This window comes from Camelus dromedarius, chromosome 22 (genome assembly GCF_036321535.1).
Source record: "Camelus dromedarius isolate mCamDro1 chromosome 22, mCamDro1.pat, whole genome shotgun sequence".
NCBI classification, from domain to species: Eukaryota; Metazoa; Chordata; class Mammalia; order Artiodactyla; family Camelidae; genus Camelus; species Camelus dromedarius.
The window spans coordinates 13,140,801-13,156,516 of NC_087457.1; the positions used below are offsets into that span (position 1 = coordinate 13,140,801).

Consider the following 15,716-nt stretch of genomic DNA (forward strand, 5'->3'; position numbering starts at 1 on the left):
ATCTCCTATTGGTCCTACCTCTCTGGAGAAGCCTGCCTGATACAGTGGTGACCAGCCAGGCTGGATACCCTGGGGTCCTCCAGCCTCTGCACTACCTCTCCATCCCTGGGAGGCACGGGCACATGCTGAACCTGGCATCCCCTCTGCCCAGAGGCCTCCCCTCCTCTGCAATCCTGGTTGCATCACTGGGTTTTCTGCTCTTTTTCTTCTCCTGCAGGACTGTGGGTCTCTCTCTCTCACACTCACACACGTACACACACACATCCAAGGATCGTGGAATTTTAAGTCCATAATGTGCTTTACAAATCACCCTGTCCCCTGACTTTTTACAGATGAAGAAACTGAGGCCCCAAAGTGAGGCATCCCTCTGACTCCATCTCCCATCACCCCCCGTCTTGCCGCCCTTCTTCTGTGCCTCAAACTCACCAGGCAGACTGGCCCCCAGGGTCTTCCCAACGGCTCCCCGTCCTGCCAGGTTCCTCCCTCCCTGGGGCTTGGGCTCTGTCACCTTCAGCGAGGCCTTCCTTAACCTCACTACATAAAGCAGCACCCCCACCCATTGCTCTCTGTCCCCCTTACCCTTCCACTTTGGTTTTCTTTGCAGCATTTATGGTCTGTTGACCTATTATGCATTTATTTGCTATTTTCTGGGTCCCGTCAGTGGAGGGTAAGTTCCACGGGGGCGGGCACTCGCTCTGCCTGTTCACACACACGGAGCTCACACTTGGTCTGCCTGTTCAGCACACATGGAGCTCAGGAAACATCTCTGCAGCACATTACCAGACGATTCCTACCTACCAGGTCAGGGGCTCCAACTCACGACTTTGAACTCTCACTCCAGTGCCCTTTCTAAGCACTTAGTCATTGTTCCCGGCTCGCCTCTCACTTTTCTCTGCTTGCTTCCCATGGTCTGAATGCACCTGCTGGGCGGTGACCCGGGTCCCAGTGCTGCAGACAGAAGTCCGGGTGGGTAGGTTTGCAGGGGTGGGAAGGAAAGGGCCTTCTCCTCATCATCGTGGGAAAATCTACCCTCAAGAGATTGAAGGACGAGGACAAGAGGGCAGAATTAGCAGGTCCCTCGCTGATGAGGTGAAAGGGCAAAGATGGGAAGATGCCTGCGAGGCCTCAAGAGGCTCCCGGCAGCTCTCGCTTGTGCTAAGGTTTCGGGAGACGGACTCTGGCCGGTGACTGGCCCTGGTCGGCTGGGGCAAAGGGCAGCAGGCAGCTGTGGTTTGTCTTTCTCCAAAACATCCCTGGAAGGAGCGTCTGGTTTCCGGCCATTCGGCCCTGTAAGACCAAGCCTGGGCTAAGTGTAGGAATCACAGCTCCCGGATGCTTAGCTGCTCGTGGGAGATAAAATCTTTCCCTATTTCTTGGTACCAAAGGGGCCTTAAATAGCAGCTTGGTGGCAGCCCTTTCTCCCTGTCTGAGCAGACGGGCAGAGGGACCTGGCCGCGGCTGTACATACGCCACGGACAACAAACTGGACGCCTCCCACCCTCAACACGCCCCGATCACACAGAGCCCACTCTGCCTTTCCATCCCAAGTGCGGGTTGGGCCCTTTCCACCCCCACTAACCCAGCCAGGCCGTCAAGCTTTCCTCACAGCCCCAGGGGAGGGGGGAGAGGCCTTCCCTTCCCCTGTGAAGTAGGTGTGATAGAGCCGAACTCATAAGCTTGTTGTCCTGGCTAAAGATCTACACTCCATGTCTGACAGAGAGTGTGGACAGTGCATCCCTATTGCTCTTGGACGGTCCAGCCTTTGCTGATCCCTCCTTTGGACTTTACGGAAACCCCAACCTGCTTCATTCTAATCCACACGGCGGAGTGTGTGGTCTCACTGACTGCAATTTCTTTGGCTCTTCGAGAGCGCGCTTCTGCCTTGTTCTTTACTATCCTCCATTGCTCTGATCCAAGACTTTTAGGCAAAATGGCACTAGAGGCGGCAGGGCCCTGTTGGAGGCCTTGTGAACACCCAGCAGGGTGGGAGCCCAGGGAGGAGAGAGGGGCTTGGAGGTGGGGGAGAGGGCAAGGATCGGGCTCCAGGAGGGGCAGGAGGCCCAGGTGCTCCACGGAGGAGACAAGACCCAAAGCTTTTGTAACAGGCTGTGGATCTGGGAGCCACCAGCTGGACCGGGAATTGCAACAAGGGTTTATTCAAACCCCTCATTTGGCACGGACTTGCCCGTGACCAGGGCAGGTCCCTAACTCTGAGAAGGAAGTTCTCTCGGGCCAGCAGAGCCCTTGCAGCCCTGAATCCCACGCCAGCCTGCCGGGCCCCACAGGGCAGCCCGAAGATGCTGTTCTGATGCAGCTGTAAACCAGGGCAGTGGTGGGGCGGGGTGTGGGGTGGAGAATCAGATATGATCCACTCTCCCCACCCTCAGCCCAGGGCTCTGGCCCTTTGGAGCTTTGTTTGTTGATTGTGTTTAGGGAAGGAGGAAAGAGGCCTCAGTCCCTCTAAATCCTCTCTCTGCCCTTTATGCTGGGCCCCCAGCTGGGAGGGGGAGGCGGCTTCTGGCCAGTTAAGGGGCTCAACCCTCCGAGCTAATTCCTCATTAAAAAGCGTTAATGAGCTTCCCTTAGCCCCATCCCGCCTGGACCAGCGAGGTGTCCCTACTTCTCTCTGCCGTCCCTCGTGAGGGAGCTGGTCGCTCTCTCCCAGACCAGCCCCTCTGCCCTCCTCTTGGTGATCAAGTCTGACTCTGGGCCCTCCTTAGCCAGCAGGCTCTGGGTTGCGGGGAGGGGTGTCCCTCAGCAGCCAATATTCCTCATCCTCCCTGGATCGAACTCTTGCCCATGACCTCTGCCCCAACTTGCCCAAGCACTTACAATTTCTCCAGCAGGGACAGTCCCAGGAAGGATCCATTCCGGAGCCCAGTGATCTTGTTGTTGCTCAAGAGCCTGAAGGAACAGGGAGAACACAGATGGGAGAATGTTGCCTTCTGTATAAGTGGCGCCCCCTGAAGTTGTGCAAAGAACAACCCCACCATCTGCTCCAAGAGATCACAGGGAGGAGCCAGTGAATGTTTGGACAGGCTGGCCGGCTCACTGAGCCCCGGTTCAGGCATTTCACTTGCCCTGGGCCTCCCCCCAGCCTGGGTCTGACTCAGGGCTCTGTACGCAGGTGCGCTGAGCAGGTGTGAAGATGAAATGCTCCCTTTGCACCTTGGAACCACGGGGCCGAGCCCACAGCGCCGAGCCCACAGCGCCCCCCTCCTGCCCCCACTACTCTGTCTTGCTCAAGCCGTCAGCCTAGCATCCTGAGGACAGTAGTGGGGAGAATGATCTGAATTGGTCAGGACCCTGGCAGGTGGAACAAGCAGCCCGGCAGGTGTGGGGGCAGGTGTGGGAGCATGTGGGAGGAGCTGCCCTTCCTCGGGGTCTCCAACACTCTGTGAGCTCGAGGACCTCACCAGAAAGGGACCCCCCACCCATAGGCCGCCAGCTCAGAGGGACTGAGTGCCCGGGCTTCTCCAGCCTGGCTGCAGCCTTGACCAGAAACTGATGGAGTCCTGGGCCCCCCCCGGGAGACGGGACGGGAGGAAGCCCAGGCCTCAGCCTCTGCCCACTTGGAGTCCTGTTTATTTATTCATTTGTTTTGGGGGTGCGGAAAGGGGCCCCAAGCTCCTGACTGAACCCCCTCTGCCCACCCACTCAGCCTTTCTCTGCCAGGCTACCTGCTGGGAGGAAAGCGTTCAGACCAGCCAAAGGGCTCATCCCATGAGTTAATTGCTTATTAAAAAGCTTTAATGAGCCTCCCAGCCCAACCTCTTGCCTGCCCCGGGCTGAGGCAAAGGGGTTCCCTTCTTTGCTCTGAGTGGTGGAAAACGGACGGGGAAGGACAGAGGTGCAGGCCTCAGGCCTTCTCTCCGGTGGGCAGCCTCCGGGCTGGACAGGAAGGGAGAGGGCAGGGCTGGGGACAGGGCACGAGAGGGCTTAGCTCAGAGCTCACTGGGAGTGGGGCTGCACATGCCAAGACAGGCAGTGAGAGGACCCCAGACATCTGAGGCCCCAGCTCCTCCACGGTCAGGAGGCACATGGAAAATAGACTGTGGCTGGGAAGGAGGCAAGGGTGGAAGGGGCTTTCTGGGTCAGTGGGAAGAGGTAGACCCCTCATCTCTTTCCTCCCGTCTCCCTTCTCCACAGACACCCCTCCTCCCCTTCTGGTCTCCACCTAACCCATCCCTTCAGTAGTGACACTTCCCAGTGAGGACTGAAGGGTGACTGTGTGGAGGAATTCGGGATGGGTCCAAAGTGCTTCACACACACACACACACACACACACACACACACACACACACACACACACACACCGTCATCTTGATATTTCAGAAAGTATATCACAGTAGTCGTCACACAAACACTTAGAACTTTCACGAACCTCTGTTCTCATTTTATGGGTTCGGATAGTTTTATTTTGCATTATATAGAGTGGCCAATCATAATCTTGTCAGTTCTTAGGGCGCCGAACAGTCTCATCCAGGCCCTGGTGGCGCTGGGGTGGCCCTCTCGGTGCTGACAGCCTCTGGATGGTGAGACTTTTAAGTCAAAGCCGGCCCAGCTCATCTGCAGCTCATGCCCTCACACATCCTCAGAGTCTGAGGTTCAGAAGTTGCATTAAATGTCAGCGAGGCATGAGGACCTCTTAGGCATGTTGGGGCGGGTCCTGAAATGTCAGGAAGAAGGGTGGGGAAGGGGCATCTGTTTCAGCCTCCCCCAACCCCCAGGGTTTCCCCCAGGGGCTGCCCCTCCCTGGGTCTTGGGGAGGAAAAAAGATGAGGGCACAGGGGAGAGGTAAGTGGTATGGAAGGACAGAGGAATGGGAGGCCAGATTATCACAAATCCCCGTGCATGAAGGGGAACCCCGAGAACATTCTCAAACTTGAGGAGAGTATGGACTGTTAAAGGGAGGGGAAAAGGTTCTTATTTCCTGCCAATATCATCTGAGGATTCTAGTTTGAGAAACGCTGACTTTAGAAAGGAGAACCTTACACTTTGAAAATACCTTAGAACAAAAAGTTATCTCAAAATCATCTGCCAAAGACTTTTCTTTAAAGATCATTGAATTGAAAACAGAAAATTTAAAAAATTCTCCAACTGCCTGATCCCCAAGATTACATCCAGGGATCCTAGTTGGAGAACCCTGTCCAGACTAGTCCAGAGGTGGTGCGGGGTCAGGGGGATAGGTACCCCACATTCTCCAGACTCTTTGGCCTTTAACCTTTGAACACATTTCACACCCCCCAAATTCTTTCACCCAGCACCAGCCAACAGAAGTACAATGTGAGATGCATATGGAATTTAGAATGTTCTAGTAGCCACATTTTGTAAAAAGTTTAAAAATTAAATTAATTTTAATAATATGTTTTGTTTAGCCCAATGTATCCAAAATGTTATCATTTCAACATGTAATCGATATAGAAAGTTATCAGTGAGATATTTTCCTTTTTTGGGGAAATATCAGTATCTGGTGTGGATTCTCAATCCAGCACATTTCAATTCAGACCAGCCACACTGCAAGTACTCAGGAGCCACAAGGGGCTGGTGGCTTTAACCCTTATCCCTGATCAGTCTCCTTGTAGCCAGCACCGACCCAGGAGGAAGTCTGGGCTGCCGGAGAGATACTGAGGCAACCAGGGTGGTGCGCGTGCATGTACGCGTGGGAGCAGAGTAAAGGATGGGGACAAGCCCCCAGGGCAAGTGGGGACCAGCCTCTGGTCCAGAACAACTCATCTTCCGGCTCCCACCCCAGGGCCCAAGCTCTCTAAGGCAGCCTCTGTTGGGCTGGGGAGGAGAGGGCACAGCGGGGCGGGGGTGGGGGTCAGCAGCAGCCCATGTTTCCGGCTTGGCTAGCCCAGTGCAACCTCCAGCCTGGAAAACCTTGAAATGAGGGCTTTTTTTCCTCATGGCTGAGAAGCTGTTCCCGACCCCCCACCCTCTAAGCTACTCACAGAAGCAGGGGCAACCAGGCAGACAGTGCTGCATCCTTCTCCTCCAATGATCCCCTTCTTGCCATGTTTCCAGCTCTTGGACAGACTTCAGCAGGTGTCGGTATGGTTTAAGTCCTCAAACACCCAGAATTGGACCTTTTGGCCTTAACAAGCTAGACTGGGCTGAGCTGGTTTTACTTCAGACCCAGATTATCGGCAGAATGGCCTCACTGGTGCCCAATAGCTTCATTCTCTGGAGGTGCCCCTTGTAGGTTTGGTCAGGGAGAGGGGTACTGACTTGGGACAGAGAATATTTGGGGGTATGCAGGGAGCTGGCAGTTACGGGGCTGCTAATGGGGTAAATGAAATACACACACGCACACGCACGCACACCTACACGCACATACACACACATGCGCACAGCCTCATCCAGTAGGAAGAAAAGTGTTCCCACCACACTAGGCTGTCTTGGGAGGAAAACAGGCAGGGCGGCCACACGCTTCTGTCCAGAGTTTCAGACACGACGAGTCTTTACCCCATCCCGACGCCCCCACCCAACCCGGACAGGCTCAGCCTCCCTGGCCCCCCACCACCCCGCACCAGCACAGGGAGCCTGCCAGGTACATCGCCTTCCCAACCACGCCTCTCAGGCCCCAGGCTCGCCCAGCCCGGCAGCGGCAGCCTCAGCCTCTTCCTCCCGCCCTCCCCCCGCACCCGCAGTCTGCTACCCTAACATCACGTTTTCACAGGAAGGGGGGCCAGTCCCTGGGGTGCCCTGTTCTCTACCCTAGAATCTGAAATCCGGCCAAGGAGAGGGGGCACACTGAGTCCATTTCAGAACTCTCTCCCGGCTAGGGTCCTATTTTAGGGAAGAGAAGCCAGCAGAGTTACCGCTAATGAGGCTGGAGGCCAAGGGAGTGAGTGGCTGGCATCTGCAGAGGCCTTGTGGCCTCTGGGCAGCCACAGGGACTCACCAGGTCCCAGCCCAACATCAAAGATGACCCTGGAGGGGTCATGTGGGCACTGCTTCGTGGGGTGTGGGGCCAGCACAGGCCTGAACCAAAGGTTCTCACATGTGCAGGAAGAGTCATGTATGTCATCCCCCCAGCCTCCCCCGCCACAACACACAGATGCAAGGATCACAGGCCTGGACTCTGGGGCTCGGTGCTCTCCAGGGAGCCTGAGACTGGAATCCAGCCATCGCCAAGGACCTCTGTGCTGGGAAGGCTCCGTCTCCAACACCTGCAGCTGGTACCCTAACAGTGTCTTCATGGGACCCTCAGTGGGGGGCAGAGGGTGGTCTGCTTGCTGACACCAAAAAGGCCTCAGTCCCATCACCAGCTGCACCTTAAGGTGAAACAACATTCCAGCATTTCCCCTCACCCCCGCCGGCACAGCACCCAGGGCCCACGAGGACATTTGAAACCTAAAAAAAAAGTCACTCCTGAAATATAAATGCTACAAAATTAAATTAATGAATGCTTAACGATATAACTACCAAATGTCACGTTATACCAATTGGCAATACTTGGTTCTGTTTTGGGTACATTTTAGCACGGCTGATACAATGATGGGGCCTCCAAACAGGAGACCGCCTCTAGTCCACGGGCCCTGCTGTGACCCACCTCAGGCTAAAGGCTGCCCAACGACTACTGAGTCCGACTGCAGGGGACAGAAATGCTGGAGGGGACGCACAGTACGCCAGCACCTCCGGCCAGCTCTCCCTTGGCTGGAAGTCTGTCCAGGCGACCCTGGACAGCTACTGGTTAGGCAGACACCCAGGTAGGGCCTCCCTTCCCCAGGCTTTAGAGGGCCATGTCCTGAGATGGCCTCTGACCTTGGCCTCGAAGCCAGCAGTCCAGGCAGGGCCTGAGGTGAAGGTCAAGAGGGACACTGTCTTGCAACGGCTCCTACACATGGGCCTTCCTGCCTCCTTGTCTCGAACCTACTCTCTGTGCAACAGCACCGCATCCTGATGGTCAGTGGGCAGAACCAAGAAATTGGGGCTGGGATGGGAGGACTAACCCGTCATGGTGGTGGCGGGTGGTCATGTTGGGGATTTGGGGGCCCCTAGCACTGGGGCTTGAGCGCATACAATTGTGTCTGCTGTAATCATTCACCCCTGGGCGTTCATTCATTCTCCAAATCTACACTAACACCTACTGTGCGCTAGGCTTGGCCCTGTGGGACACTCGGGTCCACAAACATTCATGGAAGGTTGAGGGCGGTCACACAGGATGGACTATTTGTGTGTGGGTGTCCACCCAGTTTGAGGAAGCTGGGAATTTACTCCCAAACGACCTTAAACCCTTCCTGCACACATAGCCTAACATCACCACCAAGCTTCTAGGTGAAGAAAATGGGTTTCTTTTTAAATACACAAAAACCTGAAAGGCTCGGTCTGTTATCAGTCTTTAATATCTAAGTGTAAATTAGTCCTTTAATCCTTCCACCCCAGAGGAGGCCCTGCTCCTGTCCTGCTCCAGGAAGACTGCAAGGCCCCCGAGGGCAGAGACAAGGTTTCTCAACTCCGGGGCACAGGACACTCAGCAGGGGCTGGTGGAGTGAATGGATGGGTATGTGGAGGGGCAGAGCTCCAGGGAAGGTGGAGGTGGTCCGTGAATCCCAGTCTTCCTGTCAGAGGCGGATTCCTCTTGCCTCCACTTCCCCAGCCAAGTCCACAGTGATGTCTTACAGGGGTCTCCTCAGTACACGTGTTAGGCCATCACTGGGGGTGGGCGCCCCTTTCCCAAGGCTCGCACATCCTCATGGAGGAAGCAGATTAGTGGACCTCCCAGCCCTGTCCCCAGGGAGGACGTCTGGGACTGGTCTGTGTGGGAACCGGCTGACCGGCGGGAGGCCTGGGGTCTGGCTAGGAGCTGTGTGACCTTGAGCAGGTCAGCTGCTCCCTGGGGGTCTTCTCAGTAACAGAAGGGTCTGGACTGAAGACTCCCACTCCTTACATTTGATGGCTTTTCCCATCCTGGATACTGAGTCTCCTGGAGACTGAAGTCTAGAGTTTCTGCTCCAACATGGTTCCCAGCAGGCAGAGCCCTGCGGGAGTGGGGGCGGGGAGAGGGGAGGGAAGAGGGGGCCCTCACACCTCCCCTTAGCTTTCCAGCTGGGAGCTGTCTGGCCCCTCAAGTTCAGGCGGGAACTCCCTCCTCGGCTGCTCTCTCCAGCCGGTTCCCTGCTCCTCCATGACAGGTTGGTCCCCTGCCCCTCACCTGGCCCCATCCATCTTACCAGCCTGTCTCTCTCCACTCCCAAGGCTGGGAAAACCGGGTCCTAGGAGACTGTCCGAGTTAGCTACACTCCACATGTCTGCTCCCCCACCCCCATCACCCAGTCCTAAAAGCAGAGGAATGTTCTGGAGTTTGGGAAGGATGGGGGCCCCCGGAGAAGGGAGGAAGGGGAGGAGGCAGCTTTGTCCTGTCAGTGTCTGAGCTCTAAATAGAACAGAGCGGCTGGGCTGGGGGAATGAAAATAAACAGCCCCTCTGAACAGCCCCTTCCTAGCAGTTACCGGATTTTCCTTCTGGTTCCTCAGCCCAGGGCTCTTTCCCTCCTCTCTCCTCCCTTGCTCTCTGTCCAGTCCTATGGAGAAGGAGGGCCAGCTCTATCTCAGGGTGGTGGGGGAGTGAGGGGTCCTCGTCTAGGCTGTGTGGCATTGGGGAACTCGCCTCCCCTCTCTGGGCTTCAGTGAGGAGAGTTCGTTGAATGGGAGGACAGGGATCAACTCCAAGGTGGCTGGAACTTTTTCTCCTTCAGGAAAGTGTTCTTATCCCAATGGCTCCCATGTGGCAGAAATTTAGAAACACTCGCTCCCTTTCAAAACATGACCCCAAATTTAAGGGTCAATTTATGGCGAGGTTCGAATTACACTGGTTTGCCTGTGTCTTTGGGGGAAATTCTCAGACTCACCACGAGTAGGGATTGCCTCTCCCTGCAACCCGAACACAGAGGGGCGATCTGTGTGGGTGTCAGGAAAGGTCTTCCTTGGGGGTCAGGAGCGGCTGGGTCCTTGTATGGCTTCTGAATAATTCAGGCCAAATAACCCATCCTGGGTCCTGGTCCCCCTGGGAGGCTGAATTATAGCTGTTGTCTTTGGGGCTCGGCACCTCTGGTCTCTTGGGTGTGCTGAGGACTCAACCAGAAAGCGAGGCGGGCTCTGTTCTCTGCCTGGTGCGGGGGTTCCTCCAGGAAGACCTCCAGGAAGGGGCTGATGAATCCTGGAGCTGGGCTGGCTCCTCCAGTGGGTAGTCAAGAAAGGTCAGGGAAGGGGGCGACGTGGGCTTCTTCTGGGGCCCTCACTTCAGAGAAGCAGGGGTCCCAGAGCCCACGTCATCGGGGGGCTACAGCTGAGACCTTGCACCCTCCTACCTCTTCCCTCTCTCCTTTCTCTTCGCTCCCTCCCCCTCCTCTCCCGCACAAAAGCTCTCTGTACACAGCCACTTCCTCTGGCTGCTGTCTCTGAGCCCAGACCTTATGAGAACCATATGGGGGAAAGAGGGTGGAATGGAAGGGGGTGGGGAAGCCGCATGGGCCCGCCCCTCCAGCCAGTGTCTCTCCCCTCCCCTCAGGCTCTGTGCAAACGGTTGGCACACTTTGCCCCAGAGTCCCCCCTCCCAAACTGGATCCTGGTGGCTGGAGTGAGGGGTCCTGAGGGGAGGGCCCTGTCTGGAGCTGGAGGTCCAGAGGGAGATCTGTGTTCAAGAACTGCTTCCCTGAGGCTGGGACCAGCACAGGGGCCGTGCAGGGGGCTCCCCTCCCCTCCATGAAGACCACCAAACTCACAGCAAAAGGTCCCAGCCACTGCCAGGCACATCTGTCGGGCAAATACCCTTTCTCCCCTACGAGGTTGGCCTAAGTGATGGGCAGTCCCCCGAAAGGGGAGGCCGAGTGGATGAGGGCTTGTCGGCTCTGGGAGAATCTGGAGTGAGTGACCCGTCCCATGCCCGCTCCCCCTCCCCACCCAGCCTTGGAATGTTCCCAGGTCAAAGGGCCTGGGTCCTGCTGGGAAGGAACTGGGTTTTTTAAAGCAGCCTTTGAGTCCATTGGGTCCCAAGTCCAGCCAGGTGAACAGGGAGTCTCTTACCTGAGAGGAAAAGTAAGCAAATCCAAGCAGCTAATCCTGATGCTGGTGACAGCTAAGCCCTGCAACCGCTGGCAAGACCTGACCCCCTCCGCATCTGGCCTCAGTGTGCTCAGCTGTCAGATGCGGCAGTAGGGCCTGGACCTGCTGATCCCTAAGGCCCTTTCCAGCCCAGGGGCCCAGGAATTTATGACACTGCTTGGTATCCTCCGAGAGGCTGCTCAGAGGTCCTGGGAGGTCCTCACAGCAGATTTCCTTCTAGAGTTATCCATTATCAGTCCTTTCCTGGAATTCCTTATTATCCCTCCTCCCCCTCACTCTAACTCCCAGAACCCAGAACCAGAGGGCTGCCCAGGGGTGGGCGTGGGGGGTCACAGTGGTCTGCATCTTCCTCCCCTAACCAGGTTTGCCTTGTGATAACCCATCCCCCACGAGACCTTTCCCCTCCGGGGAGACCCATCAAGCCTCCTGCTCTGGACGGCAGGGAACACTCGTGCCCACAGCTGCCCCGCGGACTGGGCCGTAAGCCTGGGGGGGTGCGGAGGGACAGATGGATTGGGAAGGAAGCCAAGAGTTCTGCTTTCCTGGAAAAGTGCAAATGAAAATCCATTAGAGAGGGGGAAAAAGCCAAGGATGGGGAGAGGGGGCCTGCAGTCTACAAAAACAGAAGGCAGAAGTTGAGATAACAGGGTGGAGGTAGAAGGGGCTGCAGTGAGATGAACAGGACGGTTCACAGGATTGCCCTTGAACGGCTTGGCAGCTGAACAGAGACGGCAGGCTGCTTGCAGACAGGCGCCTTATCTGGCACTTTCTCTGCCTGAACAGTCGGCCAAGGTGGGGGCCCGAGTCCCCCCAGAGGACCCATGCGGCCAGGGTGCTGTGTGAAGGGGACTGAGAGCTGGTGGCCCTTTCTGAAGGAAAACAGGAGAGGCAGAGGGAAGGCAAAGTCAAAATGCAGACTATTGGCTCAAGTCCTGTTGTTTGCACCAGGTGATGGGCAAAGAGGTGAAAGGGGAAATGTGTGTGGAAAAAAAGAATTTCAAAAGAGTAAGGAGGAGGAGTCTGGGAGGTGGGAAGGTTCCGGTGCTCGCAGCCTCTCTTGGCTGCCAGGCTGGAGCAGTGGAATCCCCTTCCCAGCCCTCCTCTTCCTCTTCCCTCGAGATGCACGAGATGGACGCTGGGTAGGGATGGGTGTGCTGGAGGCGCTGAGCCCCCAGCAGAGAATCCTTGCCCACCTTCTGCTGAAGAAGAACGTGGGCTCTTTTCCCTTCAGAAGCCAGCCTGGGGGAAGGGTTGCAATCAGGATGGGATTATGTGGAGCCTGTGGGGAGAGCCTAAGGGATGTGTCCGTGGCTGGTGTTAGTCGCCCCCGGGGCTGATGGGTCAGTGGGCTATCAGGGGCCGCTCCAACTTGCCCTGTCTGTTGTCCTTGGGGATGTCTGGCTAGGCGCAGGGGGGCTGTTCCTTTGGAAGGTACCATAAGCCAGGTAGGTCAGTGGCCTGGGAAAACGGGGCAGGAGGAGGCCTTCTGGGGATGGTCTGGGATGGCAAGGTGAGCTAGCTGAGCTGTTGGCTGCCACCCTGTCCCAGCAAATTCTCACCAAGTGTTGGCCCTGCTTTCTGCTCAGAGTGGGTCGATTGGAATTAGCTATGGCTGGAAAACATTAGCTGCCAAATCATTCTAAGATGTACTGCAAAACCACCTTTTTTTAAGGTTCCCCCCCTTCTTTCTGCCTTCAGTATGTTAGTATTCCCTAATCCCAGCACATGTGTGTGAGCCTAGCCACAAGATCCAGTACGCACCACCCCCACCCCACCCCAGAACCCAACTATCACTGCCTAGCGGGGACTCACACAGACACCCGCCCAGCCATTCCACACAGCAAGCATTTTTCTCCTCCAGAACTGAGTGGGCTGGGGAATGCCCAGGCCTGTCTGGACACTTCAACACCAGTGGACCCTCTGAGGGACCTGAATCGGCTGCCACAGCTGCCTTCCCAGGCCATGACCATATGCCTGAGCTGCTGGGACGTGGGAGAGAGCAGACACCCGGCTTCCACCTCCCCAAATGCACACATACACACACCCACCCCAGCTGGGAAAATGCAGGCCAGGCGGTCAACGTCAGAGGCTGACCAGTTGTGTCCTGTCAGGAAGCGGGCAGCCTCTGAACTCACCCAACCAGAGGCGTTACTGTATTGTTCTGGACACAATCGGACAGACTGTGAGCCAGCTCCAACTCCGGGCAAGGGGCGGTAGGGAAACGGTTGCCACTGGGGTCAGGAGGACAGGGAAGGGGAAGCGGCTTGGAGTTTGGATCCATGACAGGAAAGGAAGGGGCCGCCGCTAGGGCCGGACCCTCCACTCCACGGCACGCGTGGGGCTCCGAGCACGTGGTCTGCGCAGGAAATCCTTGCGGTGGGGAGGGGTCGCTAACTGCGGTTGCGGAGACTTCGGACCCCCCATTGGGGCGGCTTGCGGTGGGGTTGCGGCGCAAAGAGCCAAGCTGGTTGCCAGCAAAGTGAGGGCTTAATAAGGCCCTGGCTGAGAAGGGAAACGGGATGACGGAAGGACGGTTCCTTCCCCTCAGCCAGCTTGCTTTCTTCGCAATCTTTGCGCAAAGAAGTCAATCGTGAAACAGCCAAAGCTCATGTTATATCCGGGGAGGGAAAGAAGTGGGAGGGATGCAGGGCCCAGAGCAAAGCTCACTTCACAGATGCCCGTGGCGGGACAGGGGCCCAAGAGGAATCAGGACGCCAGAGTCTCATTTAGACCAGAAGCGCCTGCACCCCAAGGACAGAGCGTTTCGAGCCCACCCTCCCGCCTGTCCTATATAGGCTGGCAGGCTTCGGGGTCGGCTGGAGCGTCCCCCACCTGGAGGAGCCAGGCCCGCGGGGTGAACCCAGGAGACTCCTCCAGTGCGGTCAGGGACGCGTCCGCGGTGGTAATGACCACAGCCACCTACTCGGCCGCGGGCGTTCATCTTTTCTGAGCCTTCCCCCATGCCACCCACATCAGGTCCCCGAAGTCCGCAACATCAGCCCAAGTTGGAAACTCAAGGGGCGTGGGCGTCCCGCCAGCGCGTAGTCCCCTTCACCTGTGCAGGTGAGTGGGCGCTCGCGGTGCCTCTCTTTGGGGCGCACCCGGCCCCCTAAGCTCCTTCCTCCCTCTACACCCTTGGAACTTTACTCTTTCCCCTACTTCTCCAAGCCTCCCTTCTCAGCTTCTGGACTCAGGCCTGTCCTAGAGTCTCGGAAGTGGCGGCATCGTCCCTGACCCTCTTTTCCCACCCTTCCCATCTGGTCTCCATTCGCCCCCTCGTCGGGGATCGGGCCGGGCCGGCGGAGCAGGGTACTCACAGGGTAACAGTGCTGTTAGGCAGAAGGCCGGGCTCAGGAGGCTCCGGGAGGTCCCCGCCGCCGCACACCACCCTCCTGCGCGCCGGGTTGGGGGCGCCGCCACTTAGCCCCTTGGGCCGCTCCCCTGAGCACTTGCAGCTGCGGATGGGGACAGGGCAGCCGGGCGCACCCCGGGTCTCGGGCGCCAGGAGCAGCAGCCACGGCAGCAGCGGCAGCAGCAGGCGCGCGGGCGCCCCCCGCATCCTGCGTCCCGCGGCGCCCATCAGCCCATCGCCCCGCGGGTACCGACAGCGCTGGGGCCCGTCTGCGCGCTGGCCAGAGGGACCCGGGCGTGCGGGAGGCGTGCTCAGCGAGGGCCCGGGGCGCCCGAGGGCGGGGCGGGGGGCCCTGGGCGGAGGCAAGCCCCGGGGTCCCCGCCGCCGCGCCCCGGGGGCATGTCCGGCGAGCGCCCCGGCGGGGAGGACGCGGGCGCGGCTGTCAGCGCAAAGCAGGCGGCCCCCGGCGGCGCGGCCCGAGTCTCTGCGAGGCGCTCCCGGGCGGGTTGAGGCCGGGCCCCTCCGCGTCGCCTGCTTGCTCGGGGCAGGGCTGAGATCTAGCGGATCGCGCCGGGCTCCTGCCGCCGCCGCCGCCGCTCCGTGCCATGGATGGAGGCAGCTCGGCGCGGCGCCGCTCCCGCCGCCGCCAGCCCCCGCCCGCCCTCCCGAGAGGGCGCCCTCCCCTCGCCAGCGCGTCCGTCCGCGAGGCCCTAGCGCCTCCCGATACGCAGAAAGGCCGCTGCCCTCCTCGGAGCCAAGGCGGCCCAGCCGGCTGGAGGCCCAGTGTGTCCCCTGCACACGACTGGCCCTGGACCTAGTCTCCTTCTCCCTCCCGCCCCTCTCCCCCCGAGCCAGGAATCTTCCTCTCCACAACCCATCTCAGACCTCAGAGCCAACCGCCATCACTTTCCCCTAACCACCCCCCCCCCCCCCCCGCCCCGACTCATGCCCGTTCAGCTGGAACCCCGACGTTTCTGGGGGCTTTCATTGACCTGTAGGCTTGACCAGAGATGTCTGGTGGTCCGTGTTTTGGTTTGAACTTTGTTCACCGCTCTGGGGTTGCTGAGGCTGGGTATCTCTTGGCCCTTGACCTGATGGGCCGGTCTGGAAGCCCCGCTCCCTCTCACAGCCCTGCTGCAACCACTGCAGGATTCAAGCCACAGACCATGGAGGTGCAGACCCTCCTCGCTGCCGGGTGACCTCGCCCAGCGGGGGGTGCATGTCAATTGGCCAAGGAGGGGGTCAAAGGCCAAGGCAGACAGGCCAGATCTGGCTGCCTACCTTTTCCACATCCC

General features: G+C 58.3%; 1 protein-coding gene across 1 annotated transcript in view; it reads right to left on the minus strand.

The window, feature by feature from the left end:
- ADGRA2 (adhesion G protein-coupled receptor A2) overlaps positions 1 to 15,012 on the minus strand; it is a 33,597-nt gene extending 18,585 nt beyond the window's left edge. Inside the window, exons 1-2 of the mRNA XM_031440113.2 lie at positions 14,387 to 15,012; positions 2,833 to 2,904 (exon numbers count right to left, since the gene is read on the minus strand). Of these exons, the coding sequence (XP_031295973.2) occupies positions 2,833 to 2,904; positions 14,387 to 14,649 (335 nt within the window). The 5' untranslated portion in view covers positions 14,650 to 15,012. The remainder of the gene's footprint in view (positions 1 to 2,832; positions 2,905 to 14,386) is intronic.
- Positions 15,013 to 15,716: the final 704 nt, after the last annotated feature.